The sequence below is a fragment of the Nothobranchius furzeri genome, chromosome 4 (genome assembly GCF_043380555.1).
Source record: "Nothobranchius furzeri strain GRZ-AD chromosome 4, NfurGRZ-RIMD1, whole genome shotgun sequence".
NCBI classification, from domain to species: domain Eukaryota; kingdom Metazoa; phylum Chordata; class Actinopteri; order Cyprinodontiformes; family Nothobranchiidae; genus Nothobranchius; species Nothobranchius furzeri.
In genome coordinates, this window is record NC_091744.1 from 54,199,640 (window position 1) to 54,220,053 (window position 20,414).

Consider the following 20,414-nt stretch of genomic DNA (forward strand, 5'->3'; position numbering starts at 1 on the left):
GATAGCGACCTCGTCACTCCAAAAGTGTGGTGCTGTGCCGCGACTCGCCATGTTGCTCCCAACTTGTTGGTTACTTCCGGTGTTCTGGCGCATACAAGACGTCTCGCTACTCAAAAGACCAAGATTCCTTGCGAACAGAGCATGCGCAGAACACACGCTTTGATGGGGATATCCCGATATGCGTTTACACGACCAAACATTCGGGTTAGAAAAGGGTTACCCCAGGTGTAGTAACCGGGTTTTTAAAAACCCGGTTATGAGCATATCCGAGTTTTTGGCGGTGTTTACATGGCCGTGCGGAACCGGGTTATTGTGAATATTCGGGTTTTAAAAGGGTTACTGGCTGCATGTAAACACACTCAATGTCTCTGACTGCATTCCTTGCATACCTAAGCAAGGATGTGTGGAATCAACCGGGCCAGGCTGGGGCCGCCTGGAGCTATCCGGGCAGGGCCGACCAGGTGCAGATGGGAATGGCCCATTATATGTCACGTCTATCTACTTCCAGACCACGGGTCCCCGGAAGAACGAAAAAATGAATGCAAGTCTGTATAAATGCAAGGGCTAAAAACGCTATTTTCTAATTCGCTTGTTTTGTGCAATGGATTTCACATATGATGTCCGTGAATTTTAAAGACAAATTTTGATACCAAGAACATGCTTATTTTTGAACAGGGGGAAACGTTATTTTAGGTTTTGTGTGAAAATAAGTCCAGGACTACAAATGCGCTTCACGAAAGTGACGTCATCGAACCAGACACAGAGAAAACGGAGGGAAAATGGCTGTAAATTCAGTGAACCTCAAATCCATCCTTCAGGAGGAAAGAAGCACCATGAATCTGGCCATGTGGTAAGTAGGTAAGTAGGAGAGAGGAGATTATGCGGTGACGTCACATATGCAACATGCCATTGTAGTCGTGCTAATTACAAACGTTTACAAGCTGATAAATCTCAAAGTACGTGACAGGTGTGGTCGAAACACCCGTCTTTACTTTTCATTTAAATTGCAGTACAACATATGTGCGATCTGGGGTCTAAGGCAAAGTGGATTAGAAAATAGCGTTTTTAGCCCCGTTGACTTGCATTCATTTTTTCCGTTCTTCCAGGGATCCATGAGCCGACCGGAAAGGGAGGAGACTTAGGCTCTCTGTGCTATTTGAACTGAGCACCGTTCAGCATCAGCCAATAGCGTTAGACATCTGCTTACACACAGATGTCAATCACAGAAGAGCCTAGCAGTGGCGGCTGTTGAAAAATATTCTTGGTGGGTCTGATCCATTAGAAGCATTCAAATCAACAGGCGAAAAATTCATTTTCCTTTCACCAAATCAGCATTTTCACAGATAAAGTCAATGACCAGAGTCTGGAAAACATGCTGTTGGTGTTAAAGCTGGAATAAGTTACCTTCACATCTAAGGTCAGTCTCTTTGTTTGTTTAGTAATTGTGTTTATGAATATGTGAGGAACACACACAGTGGTTTTTGACCAGCTATGTGGTCGTGAAATTACTAATTGTTAATCTTTATCCTCTTGGTTCAATATTGTACAAGTGGTTATCCGTGAGCAATTACAGGCAGCTTTTTTTGTTCATAAAGTTCATCGTTTTCTTTTCGGTTTGGTTAATCTTACTTGGGGGATGGTGAAATAGTTTTATCATACGTTCACGTGCTATTTTGCCTTTTGTTTCTTGACCTTTGTTAGTTCTTACTAGCGCAGTCATCTTGTTCTTTCTTTATGTTGTTGCCTATTGTTGATTGGAGGACATGCTCAAAAACACGCTGGCTCGCCTCAAGTGGCTTTAATAATCCTAAAACAAATGTGCATGAATACATAAATACATTTACAGATAAATTAGACTATATTAATACTCAGTAATTCAGATCGCATGTAGACACACGCAATTTAGCAACAATGACAAATCTATAGTAAATATATGTGAATATATTATGTTTTTTTAATTGAATAAATACAAACAACTGTTTCTATTAAAGTCTGTTAGCTAACATTAGCTCATGCATTTATGTAAATTCATATGAAAAGGTTTTGTTCATCTAAGTTTTTATTTAGACTGTGTAACATTTTGCTTTCAGTTATTTCTAAATAAAGCTGTGTCATTGTGCCTGAAGCTCAGTTCTTCCATCTTTTGGCCACTGTGTACTTTCTAGGTCCAGATCACCTTGGCTCACCTCACACCAACTCTTGCTGACGCCCCAACACTGTACTCAAGTCTCCCTGAGAATTAGCATCAAATCAGGTCTGGCCCTCAACCATAAAAATGAGTTTTTAGGATTAACGCCTTCATCAGAAACCCAACATATTAAGTGCTAATAAAAATATTGAAATTATACAGTGAAGCCTGTTTAACAAGTGGTGGATCTACACGTGGAATGGGTCAATTTTATTTCTTTATGGAAAAGAATTACACAATAAAAGAAAACTGATTATTATGTATGTATTTTAACATTATACAAGTAATAGTTCTTTTTAAATCATGTTTAAAATATATTGTTATATATATTATAGATATATATTTTAAAAGGCATTTTATGATTTCTTAAGCTATAATAGCTCTATCTATATATAATGAACAAACCCTGTGCACCATCACTCATGAGTTTCTGAAGAGCTGAATTGAAGCCCAGTTGGTGTTCCCAACTACCGCCATCTTGGCTGGGTCATGTGTCTGGTCACTCCCAGAAAATCTAAAAATGTGGGGCTGTGAGGGTGGACGATTGACACCCAACAAACTCTGAGCTGATGTAGCTACGAGCTAACTGAGCTAAGTGAAGCAGGTCGGTGAGCGTTTTTAGCCAGAAAACCACAGTTCTGCTACCCTCTGTCTTCTAGGCTGTAACACGTTTAATGTGAGGTCAAAGCAGAGGCCTTCCTTCTGCTGGACAACTAGTGCACTACAGCACCTTTATATTAAGCTAGTTAATCCTGATACCTCAACATGTGACTGTTTACATCTACATTATGTTCACTTTATATTTCAGTTAATAGTTCAGACTTGTCTTACTACCATGTTTACATTTAGACTTTTACCTTTTTTGTCCCTTAAACTGGCTGTGTGTAGAAAAGGTGTGTGTGTGTGTGTGTGTGTGTGTGTGTGTGTGTGCAAGACTTCTACTTTAGCCTTGTTATTTAATTTTACTTATACTTTACTACCTCCTTACGAGAGCTGTGTTTAGTGAGCACAGAGTCAGTTTTGTTGTACACCTGTGCGTTGACAGTAAATTATCTTGAATCTTGAAGCAAGCAGGGGGACAAGTCGCTAGCGCTAGCACAGACCGCTCATATGCTACAGGTTAATCAAAAGGACACGTCCCTAATTATTCATAACTTCAAGTTTTAATTACGTCTAAATTGGAAGTGGGAACTGAAAAGGTTTTATCAGTATCAATGCCACTGTTGATTCTATCTATCAGTCCAAATCCTTATCAGTTCCCTTGTCAACTCCCGAATAGTTCAATAGGTGGAAAAACAATAATTGCTTGATCTCCTTCATTATAACTGTCAGTTTATTAATGATAAAATAATCAATTGTACCTGGTATTGATTAGAAAGACCTTTTTAAATTTTCTCTTTTATGCTTCTTGTGAAGGCGGAGTCATCTTCTTGTACGGTGTAGTGTTGCTGTAGCTTTTGCAAAATGGGAAAAGTCTCACCACGGGTCAGACTTTAGTCTCTGGAGTCTGCTACTGTGGAGGTGTGTATAAAAAGCTAATGGCGCTAACAGGCAGTGTTAGCTGACCTGCAGTGTTAACAGGAGAGGACATGCAAGCGTCATTGCTGCCGATCCGAGCGGATCATCTGAACCATTGGTCCACATAACTGTCATTCTGGTGAAGTTTTCACGCAAGGCTGGCAAGCTAAAGTTCTGCATGCTATTTGGAGAAATTCATTTCAGATTACTGCTGGAAGAAGTTAGTAGGAAGGCCGGCAGCTACTTATAAACAGAAAGTGCACGAGGATAACTGGACATTCTCTCTCATGCACACTTCTTTCCTGAAATTCAGAAACATCCTCCGCCATACTTTCAAAATGGTTTCTGTTCCAGACTATAAACATGCTTATTTCTGCTGTGAAGTTGACGTTTTTAACATAGGAGTCAATGGGAACTTGCTTCTTTCTGGAACAGCTCCTAGCGGATGAGGAGGGAACGGCAACTTTTGTCACTTTTGAATTGGCTTCACTTTTGGCAGGAGGTGTTGACCCCTTGTGACACAGGCACAGAGCTGACAGCTCAACCAGTGGAAGTGAGACAGAACCGGGTCACTCCAAACACATTAAGGAGCAGTCAAAACAACCTGAAGAGCTTGTTCCTACAGGAGGGGCTATGACGTAGATATTTTTTGTTTGTGGATCTGCTCTAACACATCTGGGTTTTTCACACTTCACACAGAATGAGAAGAGACATGTTACAGTGAGCTAAAGAGAAGAGGTCTGCTGCAGGCTTACTGCAGTCACCCATTTAACACTAAAAACAATATTTAAAGCAAAATTGTATCAGAACAGTTGGTATGATTTGGGAAAACAACTTTTCCCTCAATTTAGACGTCAATATAAAACATTTCAACAGAAGAGAGACGTGAGTTTTTTTAAAGACTTTGAAGCTGAGTGTGCAGAACAAGATTACGTAAATAATAAAGTGAAGCCTGCTTAGGTGGTGACGCACGCAAGAGGTACAATTTCACAAATGGGGGGCATTGCTTCCAGTCAAAAACACGGAAGTAGGGAGACAGGTTTAATGGTGCAATACATGTTTCCACCTCTAGGAAGCATCCTCTAAGCAAAAACGCCGCATTTCTGCTTTTAGTGCCACAATTAGAACAAACCAGTTTGGGCTGCCCTACCTCCCTGGGAGCCCTGGGTTGGTGCCTTTGCTGCTGCCGTCGATCGACTACTGCTGAGGCAGATGGCCCACCTGATGGCGTGTCATTCGTTTCCTAACCCATCTGAACTCGGCCTAGTGTTTACTTATGATGTTTGTTTTTTAAGTTTTGTGTGTGTGCGTGTGTGTATTTGTTGTTCGTGTGTATGTGTGTTCCTTAGGAAATGGGTTGTGAGATGGGGAAATGATGGGATTATGGGTTATATGGGGTAATTTTAACCCGTAAAGTACTGTAAACTGCATTTTTTGTATAAGAAAAGTGCTCTACGAATAAAGTTTGATTGATTGATTGATTGATTGATTGAACAGGCCTTGTTCACTCCAGCTGTTGTTCTAGAGCAGCACAAAATCAAACATTTTCTAAGCATCAGAAACATCCATTTAAACATGCTGCAGGACAGTGGAATTATGAGTTTGGGTTATTTCACCAGAGAGAACTTTAAAATGGTCATTTCATACTTACATCCACATCACTTTCTGCCGCTTTGACAGGTTTCCCTGACTCCTTCAGAGTCTGACCTCCAGCTACCTAAAGGTGCAACATAAATGGGTCCGGGTGTTAGAGATGTGTGTGATTCCAGATTACATTGGCGCTGAAACAAAGAAGGGGCAGAACACGGAGGGCAGCTGTAAACTATTACAAAGCAGAGGCAGACTACTTGGAACGTTCTGCATTTGAGAACGTGACAATATGAGTGACTTGTGGCATACAAGAAATCAGTTCTTGCCATAAACAAAACAGTGGCGATGCAGACTTTGAAGCCCGGCACAAAAATACTCACCTTCTATGTTTGCTCCGCTTAAAAAAACTGAAGTAACAGTTGTGCTGATTGTTGAGGAGTAAAATCTTTGTAAAGGAACACACCATAATACTGGGGTTCCTCTGAGTTTAACCAGACGAAACAAAACCAGGTCGACCGATTAAAGCTCCTTGCTGATGAGCTTTAAGGAGGTGCAGTGTTTCAGAGATGATGGTAGAAGCAGCTGGCTTTTCAACCACCAGCCCACAGCCACAACACATGCACTGCCGAGCCATCCCATGACCAGTAATACAGCACAGCATTTAAAGAGGGAGGTGGGAGGTGAGGTAGGTCAAAGGTCACATGGAGATGAGGGATTTGATGCTGGTCAAGCTGTGAATGCAGTGCTGTGCAGCGATGGGATGGTCCTTCTAGAACACACAAACTCACGCTCTCACAGACACCACGGGTCTCCTCATTGTACGGACATGCACAGGCAGAGAAGCACAAGTAAACGCACGCACGCACGCTCGCACACACACACACACGCACGCACGCACACACACACACTCACACACTCACTCACACATAGAGCTTACGTTCATTATAGGCCTGAGAGGCCCAGCAGTGCAGTGCAGTAGTAAACTGTGAACTGCGAGGATCAGCGGCTCTAGAGCTCTGATCTGGGAGTCAAAATCACAAGAGACAAAGAGCCGCAGTTACATTAGGGCAACTGCTCTGGTTAGAAACGTCTAAAAGCAGTGGAGGGTTAGAAGATCACTTGTAAGTACTTTGAGAATGCACGGCCTCGCACAAAAACCTGAACATCTCTTCTTTTGGAGCAGTTTTGGTTTGACTGTTCAGAGTTGGACTCAAACAAGAGGAAACACCAAATAAACATTTGCCCTCACCTTTAGATCCAGATACTCCAAGTCCTTCTTCAGATGTTGGTAGGTGTCATCTGCCTAGAAGGTGGGAACAACAAGACAGTAGATTACCACTATGTGTCAACTAAATTCATCTAGAGAAGCATCAGCCACAGCTTGTCTGCTCAAATGTGGCGACAGCTGAGATTACATGTACGATCTGGACATGCATCAAGACAAAACTCACACAAAACCATCCACTTGTTTTATCCTGTTAAACACATCTACTGCAACAGACCAGCACAAACCAGGCCCAGATCCTGAACACACAGACACGTACCAGAGGACCAAACTGGCCAACACATCTACGGCCTGCTGGTTAGCTAAAGCATGAGATGAAACACAACATGCCGCGGGCAGGATCAGTAGAATACGGAAACGGATCAGCCAGGGGGAGCAGATGGGAAAGAGGCGGATGGTTCTGGACAGCCAGGCCAACGCGCACTGACACCAAAACAAAGGAGCATCCTGGTAGAGGCCATCACCACCGTCTCTAACGCTAAAACTGGATCGGACAGGAGGAAGTTCTCCAAGTTATGACAGAGCATTGAACAATAAATGCACGTCAACCTTAAGATTTATTTCATAGTTTAGATTCTGCTTTGGACATTGACATTTGTAAATGCATAAAAGACCACAGGTCAGTCAGTTATACATACATTTGGTTTGATTGTATTAAGGTTATTCCCAACGTTTACTTTGAGCTCTACATGGTGAGATGATCTTTAACTAAATCATGAGCATCAGTGGTCTACCTCGTCTGTCTCGTAAAAATATTTACTGAGCCACTGGTTAGGGTCAAACTAATCACTCAGGAACATTATTACCTACTTAACTTTAGGAGGCAATCCAGTTCAAGATGGTGGCCATATATCATTGACAATCACTAAAAATGCTGAAAACTCAGTCAGTTGAACTCAGATTGAGCTGAAACGACCTGTGGTGGTAGCTGAGAGTCATTAACATCATGATATAAGGGGTACCTTGTGATGTGAGATCATGTTAAATGTGAATGTTTTCTGTCATTTGACCAAAATGACTTCAAACATCATTCATCTGCATAAACTGGCCTAGCTTAAATGGATGATCTGTAACCCTTCAGGAAATGGTTGGGCCTTGAATCTACATTTAGTACTTGGTAGGATAAATATTTGTCATATTTGTTATAAAAATGTTATGGACACAATAAACTACATTTGTTATGGCTTTTACTCAATTATCAACAAATACCAACATGAGTATTGTTTAAATTGTTGATTTATGTAGGGTTTAAAATAACATTAAATTCATTTTTGCTGTTATTAAGCCCTTTACATTATTTGGTGGCAGCCTGTACCAGCTCCTGAGGCAGACGTCCCACTGGAGCCCCCACCTGAGTACTGCATGGGCCAGGAGAAGGTGAGAGGCCCACATGCTCGAGAAGGGGCTCAGGAGAAGGGGTGGCGCTTGGACTAGTGGTGGCAGTGAGGAGGCAGTTTTGGCGGTAGGAATCTTTGGGACCACAGAGCCTCTTGAGTTGGGCTAACGTTTGACGGCGTGCTGAGGCCATCTTGGCCTGATGACGGCGCAGCTGGATGAGGAGCAGAGTGAGCTCCTCGGGCTGTCACAGACACCACAGGATGTTCAGTCTGGCAGATCTAAACACTCACTTAAAAAGAACCTTTTTACTATTAAACAACTTAGCATTTACACCATGACACAACAACACTGACAGCTAATCTGGACAAACACAACTGCAGCTTAACTAATAATCCAAGCTGACACCAGACTTTCCCCAAACACAAACGGTGAATAAACCAACAACCATCTCATCAGAGAGAATCGTGATTAAAGCCTAGCTGTTCTGGCAGAATAACAAATGGAAAACAACAACCTCTTAAATCTGGTTTAAACAAATTGTTTCTTAGCTGCTCTGTACCTTAAAAAGTTCACGTCAGACAAAGACATTAAATTAACACAAAATGGCAAACATGCCCCAGAGTCCTAGCTTACGTTGGGTTGTCAGAAAGGTTATCTAATTCTACACGTCTGGCAGTAATCGGGTCATAGTTCATTAGAAAATAAGGGGTTAATTATTTCATGATCAGATTTATTTGGAGAGATTTATTCACTCTATAAGTTAAATCATCGTTTAAAAACTGTATTTATATTTTACTCAGACTATCTTTGTCTGCTATAAACATTTGTTTGCTGATATGAAACATTTAAGGGGCAAAAAAGGGAAATCAGGAAAACAAATCTGTGAGAGGACCAAAGACGTTTCTTCAGCTCTTTATAAATGTTTCTGCTGTATTTACATTTTTGTCTTTGGTCTAGTAAACGTACCGTTTTTCCATGAAGGCTGGGCGCACTGACTGTGTGTGTGATGTAGCCAGATGGAGGCATCGAGCGTCTCTCAGTGGTAGCAGCCTGTCAAATAAATAAATACATTTATATAAAAATAATCAGAACAATTCATTTATTATGTACTTTTATTCAGTCTAAAGATACGACTGGTTGTGATGTGAGGGAAGTGTAGGAGTGAGTGTGGGGGAGTATGGGAATAAATTAGCATAATGCTTTTAAACATTAGGAAAAAAGAACAAAAACAACTAGTGTATGTACTAAAAAATGGACATCTGGTCATTTGAATCTTTTTATTGAATGTCTGAATGTTTATACAAACTCTAAATGTAGATTATACATCAGCTAACACATCATAATGAGATGTATGATTGTGTTTTCTGAATGCCTTAAAGATAAATCTACATGTTAACAGTTTAAACACCCACCCTGCACCGCCACAGTGACCGACAGCTGGTGTTAGGTGACCGTGGGAAACTTTTGATGGCTCTAATAATTACTGGTGACATTTTTGTCTCCTTTGAAACTGCAGGTTATGATCATGTGTGCTTTATAGACTCATGTTAGAGTTGGAGCTTTTCTTGCAAGATGAAAACCAACTGAGACACAGCTGCACCAATGCTGGTCCTGACTGTGTACCTATACGGTGATTAATGACAGTGGAACTGTGATACAAGGGTAACTTTGAGGCTGCTTTATAATATGCACAGCCTAGCCCCCAAAAAGTCACCACCCGGATTAAACTACCCAAATAGGTACCAGCCTCCTATTGGATAAGTACTGCATGGGCGATTATCTTTCAGCTGGTAACAAGTGTTTTAACTGGTGCAATCAGCTGCTTCTCATTTCTTAAACAACCACGTGGAAAGACACATCTGGTGGTCGTGGAAAAGATGTTAGTCTGTTAGAGAAGGGTCAGCTCATTGGCATCAAACGGAGAAAACATCTAAGGAGATTGTAGAAGTGACTTAAACTGGGTTGGGAACTGTTCAACGCATTATTAAAAACTGGAAGGATCTTTGAAGAAGAAATGCAGATGAGGAAACAAATCCTGAATGATCGTAATTTGCAATCATTTAAATGTTTGGTGAAATCAAATCAAATCAAATAAAAGAAAGTAGAACTCAGGGCTATGTTTATATGTGCACAATGCATAGGGAACTCAATGGATTGGGGCTGAACAGCTGTGCAGCGGAAGAAAACCACTAAATAATGAGGCAAACTGGAAAAAAGGTTTTAATGTGCCAGGGACCATAAAGATTGGACTTTGAAGCGATGGAAGAAAGTCATGTGGTCTGATGAGTCCAGATGGACCCTGTTCCAGAGTGATGGTGCATCAGGGTAAGAGGAGAGGCAGATGAAGTGATGCACCCATCATGCCTAGTGCCTACTGTACAAGCCTGTGGGGGAAGTGTTATGATCTGGGGTTGCAGCAATTGGTCAGGTCTAGGTTCAACAACAGGATGTGCTCCAAGAATGAGGTCAGCTGACTACCTGAATATGCTGAATGACCAAGTTATTCCATCTTCCCTGATTCCACAGAGTGAATGCGTTAAATTTCAAATAATCAAGAAAAATATTGGTCTTGTGTCATATGACGCCTGGTAAAAGCAGTAGCAGAGTTATTTATATTTTTACCTTCAACATCTGAGACTTAGTCCTACGGGGGGACACAATGAATGGGATGTCCAGTACTGACATTCTTCCAATGGGCTTTACAGTCAACCGTTCTGCAGGCGTGTGCGGTCTCCGTGTGGGTGACAGAGTTCTGCTGGAGCCAGGTGGAGGACCCGGTGGAGGGATATCTGCAGCTGAAGGTGGCACTGACACACAGCGAGGAGGCCCCTCTGACCTGGAAGCTGAGGAGGAGGGTGGTACTCTAGACGGGGCGTGGGGACCAAACGGGTACTCGGGAGCTGGGGTGTAAATGGGTGCTGTGGGACTCCCATGACGGAACTTCTGGCGCTGCTGCCATTCGTACAGCTGCCAAACAGTGTTGGACCCTGGACCCCCCATGTCTGGGGTGAGACGGAAGTGACTCAGCTGGTCGTGGGCATATTTGTATTCACCAAGTCTCCCTGGAGGGGGACTGTGGCGTGGAGTTTTTGGCAGGGTCTGATAGTTGTCTATGGTTGTGTACTTGTGCTGGGTTGGTGGCGTACGACGAGGAAGCGTGTTCTCCCTGGAAGGTGGGCTGCCAGAAACAAACATTCAGAAACAAGTTACCGTAAATCCTCTAATACAGGCCTGTATTCAATTAACGGCCGGGTCTCATATTTTGGCCGGTGCTGGAGTCAGCGGAGGTGAATAATGGCCGGTATTTTATTGTGGCCGGGTGGAATGTGGTAACAAGCAAGTACGGGGGGCGGTTGTGTCATCGTCTCACTTTTGATTTGCCAGTGATAGACCGCGAGGGTAACTTTAACCATGCGGAGATGAAGAGGAGGCGAACATTTGATATCAAGTTCAAAGAGAACGTGCGCTGCAGAACACTGGGGAGCAGTAGGGGTTGTATGAACTAGTCGACTTCACTATAGTGACTTTTTATGCCTGTCATCGACTAGTCGCTGTCACGTGATAATGACCGGCAAGATGCAGCCCTCGGAAAAGACAGCAGCCTGCTGTCAGCAGGTGACAAGCTCCTGCGCTCCCCCTGGGTGGGGGGGGGGGCAACGCGCTGTAGCGTCGGTACTGACACACAATTGTTCATGTCGGTTCATTTCCTTTAATGTTTTCTGTCTTTTATTTGCGCCTGAAGTGTTTCGCTGCTGTGGAGCGGGGCGCATCACCTTGTCCTCCGGTGACGCACCGATCACTGATGCGGCCGGCAAGCAGCGAGCACTCCGCTGTTTTTGCGGTCGGTAGATCTTTTAGAACTGCAGCTCAAAGGTAACTCATGAGGTGAAATATATATGAACCCAGGTAGCAGTTTTTCTTTAGGATTGAGAGGAGATGCAGGAAGATAATAAACAGACAGGACAGAAAAATAGTCAAATAAAAACAAGTTTGTTTTTGTACCTGGTGGTTGCAACAAACAGACACCATTGAAGGTAATCAGAAGTGAGGAACAGAAAATGAAATAATTATTTTAATGTTTAGAGCAGCAGGAACTCCGAGAGGCTGCAGGCACATCAGTGAGTTTGCGGCAGGGGGAGGGGGGAGAGGGCTGAAGCAGAAACTACCGTTGTTAAAAGAAATGTGTTTAACTTTGAAAATGTGGGCGCAATTTTAATTGTCAAAAACTCCAGCGAACCATTAGTTCATTTTGCTCAAATAGAAATAGAGGCCTGCCTCTAATTCTGGCCCTCCTTCCAATAAAGGCCTGGAGCTTGATGAGCTTGAGTCAAATACAGGCCCGGGCCTGTATTAGAGGATTTACGGTATCTACCATGCACATATTAAGCAGAAGGAAAACATCTGTATACAGCTGTTCCACTGCTACAACTGCAGTTGCAAATGTGTTAAAACAGCTCTGAACTAGATGAGTTATTGTTACACATCTTTACAGCATCGCCATTTCATCAAATGAACAACATCAGTATGACAAAGCCTGAACATTATTATAGAAACTACTGAACTGACTCACAAGTTCACCAGTCTGATCCTAAAACAGACAACGACAGGGAGAGTCATTGATTATTAAAGCAAAGAGAAATATGTTTTCTTAGAAGAGATGAAAGGTCTGAGACAGAAAACACTACATCAGAAGTGTTGTTTAGAGACTAATCAACATCCAGCAGCCACTGAGACATAGCTAGCAATACAAACCACTGGTTCAAGAAAAAACAGTTACGTTATAAACTCTATGAAGAAATGAAGACGGTGGTGGGGGTTCAACATAACTTCTATAGTCTGGTTTGAAAAAACAAAAACTAAGAATTGAATAACTTACATGATTAAAGGTTGAATATGGAGCACAAACACCACAGCGACATCTAGTGTGTGGAGGTTGTAGTTGCAACAATAGAACAAGGTTTCCAGCCATCAGGATACCAGGATCGCTGCCGATACGTGAAACGTTTTATTTGGGTTCATCTGTTGTAGGCTTCACCTAAACTCACTCAGGTTTTAGATCTTTTATGGTTGCTCCTCTTCTGAGAAGGACAACGACATCTTCTGGGCTCAGAAGCAGCTGCTTGACTTGCCGAGTCTGCCATTTTCCACAGTGCTAGCCTCGCTGTGCCAAGCGCTATTTGGAAACCTGCAATGGTGCCCTCTACAGGCTGGTAGATCTAAACATAAACCCAGAGTCGTGCCCGTAAAAATGAATTTTTTTTTAATTTAAATTAAGCTTTTAAAGGAATACTATACTTTCATACTGTACAAAATACAGCTTTTTATTAGATTGTTCCATATTCAACCTTTAACTCTAAATTTCTAGCCTAGTGAACTAGACCAAATTCTTGCTTTGCAAAGAATGGTCTAGGCACGCTCCATTGGAACCTCCGCAGCTCCTACCAGGACTCTGGCTAGCCAATCACAGCCCTCTAGAGGGGTTTCAAACACATAAAGAGCTGTGATTGATCCATAATGGTGGGCCAATCATAGTGCTCTATCTGCTTAGTGAACAAATCACAGAGCTTTATCTGCTTTGTGGGCCAATCAGGGCACTCTATATGCCTGGTGGGTGGGATGATGCAACAGAGTGAAAAAAGAGTATGTCACATTCATTGTCCAGTGGAATGTGGAGATCATTTGAAAGACAACGGTAGAACCCGCCCCACAACCAAGAGCTGTCAATGGAGCGTGGCCAGACTAAATAATACATTTATTTAGTCTGGCTTGCCAGGCTACTAAATTTCAGCTTTAGACTCATTTGCAGAAAAGAGTATTTTTTTAACTTATTATTTTAGAATTTTCAACGTTGTACAATGAACATAGAGCATACCCGGACATTTACCTAAAACAAAAACTTCTTCTAAAATAGCTAAATGAATAAATAAATCAAAACAGAACTAGATATGGGACTATAGATTCCACATCCCATTATGGTAAATGGCCTGTATTTGTATAGCCCCTTCTTAGGGTTCTACAACCCCCCAAGGCACTTCACAACACAGTCACACACACATTCACACACTAGCGGGGATGAGCTACACTGTAGCCACAGCTGCCCTGGGGCACACTGACAGAGGCAAGGCCTGCCGTACACTGGAGCCACCGGCCCCTCTGACCACTACCAGCAGACAAGGTGGGTTAAGTGTTGCATCTGCTTGTATCTGCAATGTCATTCTTTACGTCACTACCCAAAGACCGATACAACGCCCGCATCACTGCAGACGCAGCACCAGTTCGCCTGTCGATCTCGTGCACCATCTTTCCCTCACTCGTGAACAAGACCCAGAGATCCTACACTTGGGGCTGGACCTCATCCCTGACCTGGAGAAGGCATTCTACCCTTTTCTGACTCAAGACCATGGTCTTGGATTTAGAGGAGCTGATTCTCATCCCAGCTGCTTCACACTTGGCTGTGACCCGCTCCAGAGAAAGCCGGAGATCACGTTCTGATGAAGCCAACAGGACCACATCATCTGCAAAAAGTAGACTGAGTCCTTAGGCCACCAAAACAGATCCCCTTGGCTGCACCTAGAAATCCTGTCCATAAAAGTTATGAATAGAATCGGTGACAGAGTCCAAGCCCCTCAGTAATTGATGTTGATAGAAGCCAGCTCGCCGCAACCACACTCAGGAACATAGGGATACGTAGAGAATTAAAGGAATTGATTAAAACAAAGAATTCTGATCAGATTTCATATCCTAAATAGATCCTAAGTGTATGTGCGACAGTGACCTACCCTCTTTGCTCAGCTTTCTGAACTTTGACCCACTGTTCCACCTGCTCCAGAGCACTTCTCCTTTGCACTTGCTTGTGTGTGTCCACAGCTGGGGGCTCTGGTGCTCTTTGGTAGGTCCCTGCTGCAATGCCGTTGGGCTCCAGGATGGGGCTGGGTGTGGACATCAGGCCATTCCTGGTGCAAACACTGGAAGGTAAAGTGGAGGTGGCTCTTGATGGAGCCCGGGATGGCACCCTGGACACAGGAGCAGAGGCCGACACATGGTCTGGCTGTGCGAGGGTGGTGGCTGGAGGGTTGGATGGAAGGGAGGAGTGAGTGTCCATTTCCAGAACCATGCTTCCTATGGGCTGCTCCAATGTGATGGTACCAGGAGAGTCTTTGTGAAAGCTGCAGAGCTCCTCAGGCTCACGGTGAATGGGCTCCAGCAGAACCTCGTGGACGGTTGGTCTTGTAGCCTCAGAGTTGGGGATCTTGCTATTGTGGTGGTTTACGTGGTTTACCTGTGGAACAGCCTGTTGCAACAACTTCTCTATTCTGTCAGCAGGTCTGCAAAGAGGGAAAAAATAAAAAATGTGAAGATTATTTACAGCCACTCTGATTGTGGTTCTTTGTGCCCTTCTCTGATCACTTGGACTTTGTGTTGCACCATTGTTCTGAACACAACCCTAACCTGATGGCTGCTACATGAACATGAAACTTCTAGTCTCAGCTATCCAAGTTTAAAGACAGGTCTAAACACACTCCATAGATTTTTTTAAAGCCAAGCAGAAGATAAGCAAAGCCTTGATTTTTGTCATGCCCCTGCTCCAGCCAAGCCCCGTTTCCCCAGCAAACACAACCAGCTCACCATCAACCTCATCCAAACCCCCTGTCTCACATTAACTCCTCACCAGCTCCACTTGCAACGCTCCCTATAAAACACCAAGACCAACACCAAGTCAGCGCCAGATTATTGAAAGCATTTGCCAGTGGATTCTCCAGCACTCTTGACCCTCTGCTCTTGCATCTCGACCCCATTCTGGATCTTTGGATTAACCCTTTGCCTACACCCTGCCTGGATTATCTCGTGCATCTGATTACCTGGATTTCTGACCTCGGACCTGGATCCTGGACTCTACCTCTTGAATGCCCCTTTTTGGAACTACTCTGATCTCCCCGGCTCTGACCCCCGCTGCCCTCCTGACCAAGCCTCTGCTACAACCCTTCCTTACTGTGTCTTCACGGGTCTCTCCAGTCTGGTCATTACAATTTTACATTACTGGAGTCCCCCGTGAATGAAGCACTCAGCGTTGGGAAATACTCAGGTTTCTGACACTAATTCAAGCGCACACAGAATGGGAACACCTAGGTGCCAAAACTCTCCTCGCCAGCCGCCGATGTTGGAAAATATTCAATATAAATTAGAACTGTAGAGGCTGATTGCTCTTAAAGTTGTGTTTAAGAGGGAAGCATTCTTGGAACCAATATTCTTCAAAAAAAAAACTGTGAAAAAAGAAGTTCACTGTGACAGTAAACACTGCTGTTGATTTGACAAATGCACAAATTTAAGTGAGAATGTAGAAATTCCCAACAGGAAGCTGTCTGCAGCTTGGTTCCCTGTCTGTCATTCTCCAACAGCTCGTGTCATCTAGAGGGATTTCTCTCTGCAAAAACACTGAAATGGAAAAGAAGCAGAGCACGTGGGGGGGTGTCTGGCTGCCAGTGTATTATGGGATGTTTTTTGAACTGTGCAACCACCCACTGTCAACACACCAATGACGAAATAGAGAGTGGTGCTTTCAGCTCAACACCATATGAGTTTGTTCAAAGCAGTAGGCTGCATGCATCGAGTACACTAAATGATTTAGACGGCAAAATCAAACAGAGGGAATCCACCACACTACTAAACACCCAACGTTTCTGGTTGTGCTCCACATTCAGGAGTGTGAAGTGTTTCTATCTTTTGATTAAAGAAAATTTTCATCTATAAAATTGTTTAAAAATCAAAAACAAGTCATTTCACACAGTAATCTAATTTTTCCAGCTTCACATAATTGTGTGTTTTAGCAGCATTTCTGTTGCTGGTAATCTAGTAATGGTTAAATAAATAAAAATCCTTTAAAATGACAGAAGAGGCATAAATCTGATGGACTTACATTTACTAACTTGGGTCAGACCCAACCACAGAAGAGCTGAAGCTGGATGGTAAACACACACAGGTAGTTCTAATAACACCTGAGCTCCATGACGTCTGAGACTGATGCATCAGTGTTACAGCGGGACTAAAGACATGATCAGAAACAGGTTACAGCTGGATGATCTAGGAAGGTAGAAGATCGTTACGTCTGAATGGTGAACAGGTGAGCGGACCTTTGGGACACGTCTCACTGTCACGCTAAGAAGGTTCGCTGCTGCAGATTCACACCTGCAGCAGCGAACCTTCGAGTCTGCAGCTGTAGACTATTCATCACGTCTTCCTTGTTCTTCCCGGGTCGTGTAGCGCTTGGATGAAAACATCCGCCTCTTTAGCTCCCGATCAGCTGATAACGGCTTCAACACACCGCGCTGCTGAATTAGTAACGCACACATTTTCTCATCAGTAACGGAAATGACGTTATGATAAAAGAAGACAGAAATTAATTAGATTACAGTAACAGATCAAATCAGCATATATTTATGAAAAGAAATGAATGGAAGACAAACACTTTAAGTAGAAGATAGAGTAGAAGTAAGAATGTAAAGCATATCATTGTATAATTAATTTGGTATGTGAATAAAGATTTCTAATGTTCTTGGTTGAAACGTTTAGTCTCGACCAGGGGCGGCGTTACGCCCGGCTACTTGGGCTGAAGCCCCGGATGTTTTATGAAAAGCCGCGGATCTAAATCGCGGAAGTAACATGCAGTACCAAAGTCCAACAGAGAGGGAGCAGCTGGCAGTAGTTTGTATACAGCCTGCCTGAGCCTTCACCACTGAAGAAGAAGCCCTTCAGCAGCCGGCTTCTTCTACACTCTCTGCCTGAAACGCATGAGTGAAGATGGACATGAGGACGTTTTTTAGACCAAAAGTACAACGACAGAACCCCAGCTTTGATGAGACTGGTGTTGACTCAGGTTTGTGAGTCTTATTTGAAAATATTTGTTGTGCTGCTGGTTTGCCTAAAGTTAGCTTATCAGGTAAAGTTGCTGGAGAAAGAAAGGGAATATTTACTATCATCTCACACTAAACACTAACAGGAATAATACTCTGCCCTGAATATGCTTAATATGTAGCTTCAGGTTAAACATTATGTGGTACAAGACAAATATATATATGTTGACTAGTGTGTGTCACGTGTGTGTGCGCGCGTGTGTGTGTGTGTGCGCGCGCGTGTGTGTGTGTTATGCCCTGGATCTTCTTCAGTCCTTAATCCGACCCTGGTCTCGACCATTTCTTATGCATCTATAGGCCAACTAAAACACACGAAAACTAGAAATAATATAAGAGAGACTAACCTGTGTGCATGCATGTGTACCTTATGAGTGTGTCAGCATGGCTCTGCATCCGTGCAGCCTGGTTCATGGCCTTCAGCCAGGTGTTCATGTCCTCCTGGGTGTCTGCGCTGAAGTAATATGTCCGCATCCCATAGTGCTCCGCCTGCGAGCCAATCACAGAGCTCTGCTTGTAAATGTACGAGCGCATGCCGGTGTGGCTAGCCTAAAGGAGGAGAGGGGAGGCTCAGTTAGGTGATGCCCTGAGACCACCTGAGAGGCAGTGTGAAAGTCAGCTGTCAGACAGGGAAGACTCATGCTGCCCAGTAACAGAAATATGTCAACCACAACACAAGCACCAACCAAAGCTGCTGAGAGAAAACCGCACGATAGGAAAACACCACTCAGGTACAGTGCAACACAAACAAGTTTAAAATAAAGACAGAAAAAAAACTCTCACACATATTACTCAACAACTATTTTACTTTTTTTTTTATTTTTTACTTAGACTCTTAGCTAGGGCTGCAACAAAGAATCGATAAATTCGATGAAAATCGATTACTAAAAGCGTTGGCAACGAATTGCGTCATCAATTTGTTGTGTTGCACAACTCTCCCAAAAGCCCCCTCCCCTCCCGCCCGCCGTTGCCGCTGATTCTATAAAGTTTAACAAAAACAAAAAAATAAACAAATAACATTTTTTACATAAAAATGTAATAAGTTCAGCAATACAACTGCATTGTAAACTGTTTTTAGTAATGCCTCAAACCTTTTAGCTCATTTCTGCTTAAAGTTGTTTCCTGTTGTCATTTTAAACAGAGAACAGAGCCAGCTGTTGAAGAGCACATGTGGCTCAGAGCGTATGTCATGTAGGATAGTCTCCAATGGCTGCTACTCAGGTACATTATCTACAACAGGTAAGACGGTCCTTATTCAAAACATGTTTCATATGGATTTGAAGAAAGTGTTGTCCTTTTTATGGTAACAGAAGATAAGGTATAATTTATAGTGGTGTGAACAACTATCTGCCCCCTTCCTGATTTCTTATTCTTTTTCATGTTTGTCACACAAAATGTTTCTGATCATCAAACACATTTAACCATTAGTCAAAGATAACACAAGTAAACACAAAATGCACTTTTGAAATGATGGTTTTTATTATTTAGGGAGAGAACAAAATCCAAACCTACATTGCCCTGTGTGGAAAAGTAATTGCCCCCCTTGTTAAAAAATAACCCAACTGTGGTGTTTCACACCTGAGTTCAATTTCTGTAGCCACCCCCAAGCCTGATTACTGCCACACCTGTTTCAATCAAGAAATAACTTAAATATGAGCTGCCTGACACAGAGAAGTAGACCAAAAGCACCTCAAAAGCTAGACATCATGCTAAGATCCAAAGAAATTCAAGAACAAATGAGAACAAAAGTAACTGAGATCTATCAGTCTGGTAAAGGTTATAAAGCCATTTCTAAAGCTTTGGGACTCCAGCGAACCACAGTGAGAGCCATGATCCACAAATGGCAACAACATGGAACAGTGGTGAACCTTCCCAGGAGTGGGCGGCCGACCAAAATTACCCCAAGAGCGCAGAGACAACTCACCCGAGAGGTCACGAGACCCCAGGACAACTTCTAAAGAACAGCAGGCCTCACTTGCCTCCATTAAGGTCAAAGTTCACGACTCCACCATAAGAAAGAGACTGGACAAAAATGGCCTGCATGGCAGATTTCCAAGACGCAAACCACTGTTAAGGAAAAAGAACATTAGGGCTCGTCTCAATTGTGCTAAGAGACATCTCAATGATTGCCAAGACTTTTGGGAAAACACCTTGTGGACTGATGAGACAAAAGTGGAAGTTTTTGGAAGGCAAATGTCCCGTTACATCCGGCATAGAAGTAACACAGCATTTCAGACAAAGAACATCATACCAACAGTAAAATATGGTGGTGGTAGTGTGATGGTCTGGGGTTGTTTTGCTGCTTCAGGAACTGGAAGGCTTGCTGTGATAAATGGAACCATGAATTCTACTGTCTACCAAAACATCCTGAAGGAGAATGTCCGGCCATCTGTTCGTCAACTAAAGCTGAAGCCATCTTGGGTGCTGCAGCAGGACAATGACCCAAAACACGCCAGCAAATCCACCTCTGAATGGCTGAAGAACAACAAAATGAAGACTTTGGTGAGGCCTAGTCAAAGTCCTGACCTGAACCCTATTGAGATGCTATGGCATGACCTTAAAAAGGTGGTTCATGCTAGAAAACCCTCAA

At 43.1% G+C, this 20,414-nt stretch overlaps 1 protein-coding gene across 14 annotated transcripts in view; it reads right to left on the reverse strand.

Moving 5' to 3' along the window:
* plekha7a (pleckstrin homology domain containing, family A member 7a) overlaps window positions 1-20,414 on the reverse strand; it is a 262,547-nt gene that overhangs the window by 13,309 nt on the left and 228,824 nt on the right. For 7 of the 14 annotated variants that reach the window (XM_015963836.3, XM_015963835.3, XM_015963837.3 and 4 more), the window contains 8 exons: window positions 18,192-18,373; window positions 14,699-15,244; window positions 10,542-11,097; window positions 8,886-8,969; window positions 7,933-8,160; window positions 6,546-6,599; window positions 6,234-6,317; window positions 5,358-5,423 (listed from right to left, as the gene is read on the reverse strand). In XM_015963836.3, coding sequence (XP_015819322.1) covers window positions 5,358-5,423; window positions 6,234-6,317; window positions 6,546-6,599; window positions 7,933-8,160; window positions 8,886-8,969; window positions 10,542-11,097; window positions 14,699-15,244; window positions 18,192-18,373 — 1,800 coding nt within the window. The remainder of the gene's footprint in view (window positions 1-5,357; window positions 5,424-6,233; window positions 6,318-6,545; window positions 6,600-7,932; window positions 8,161-8,885; window positions 8,970-10,541; window positions 11,098-14,698; window positions 15,245-18,191; window positions 18,374-20,414) is intronic. The other 7 variants (XM_015963839.3, XM_070550276.1, XM_054732798.2 and 4 more) reach the window with 6 other exon arrangements.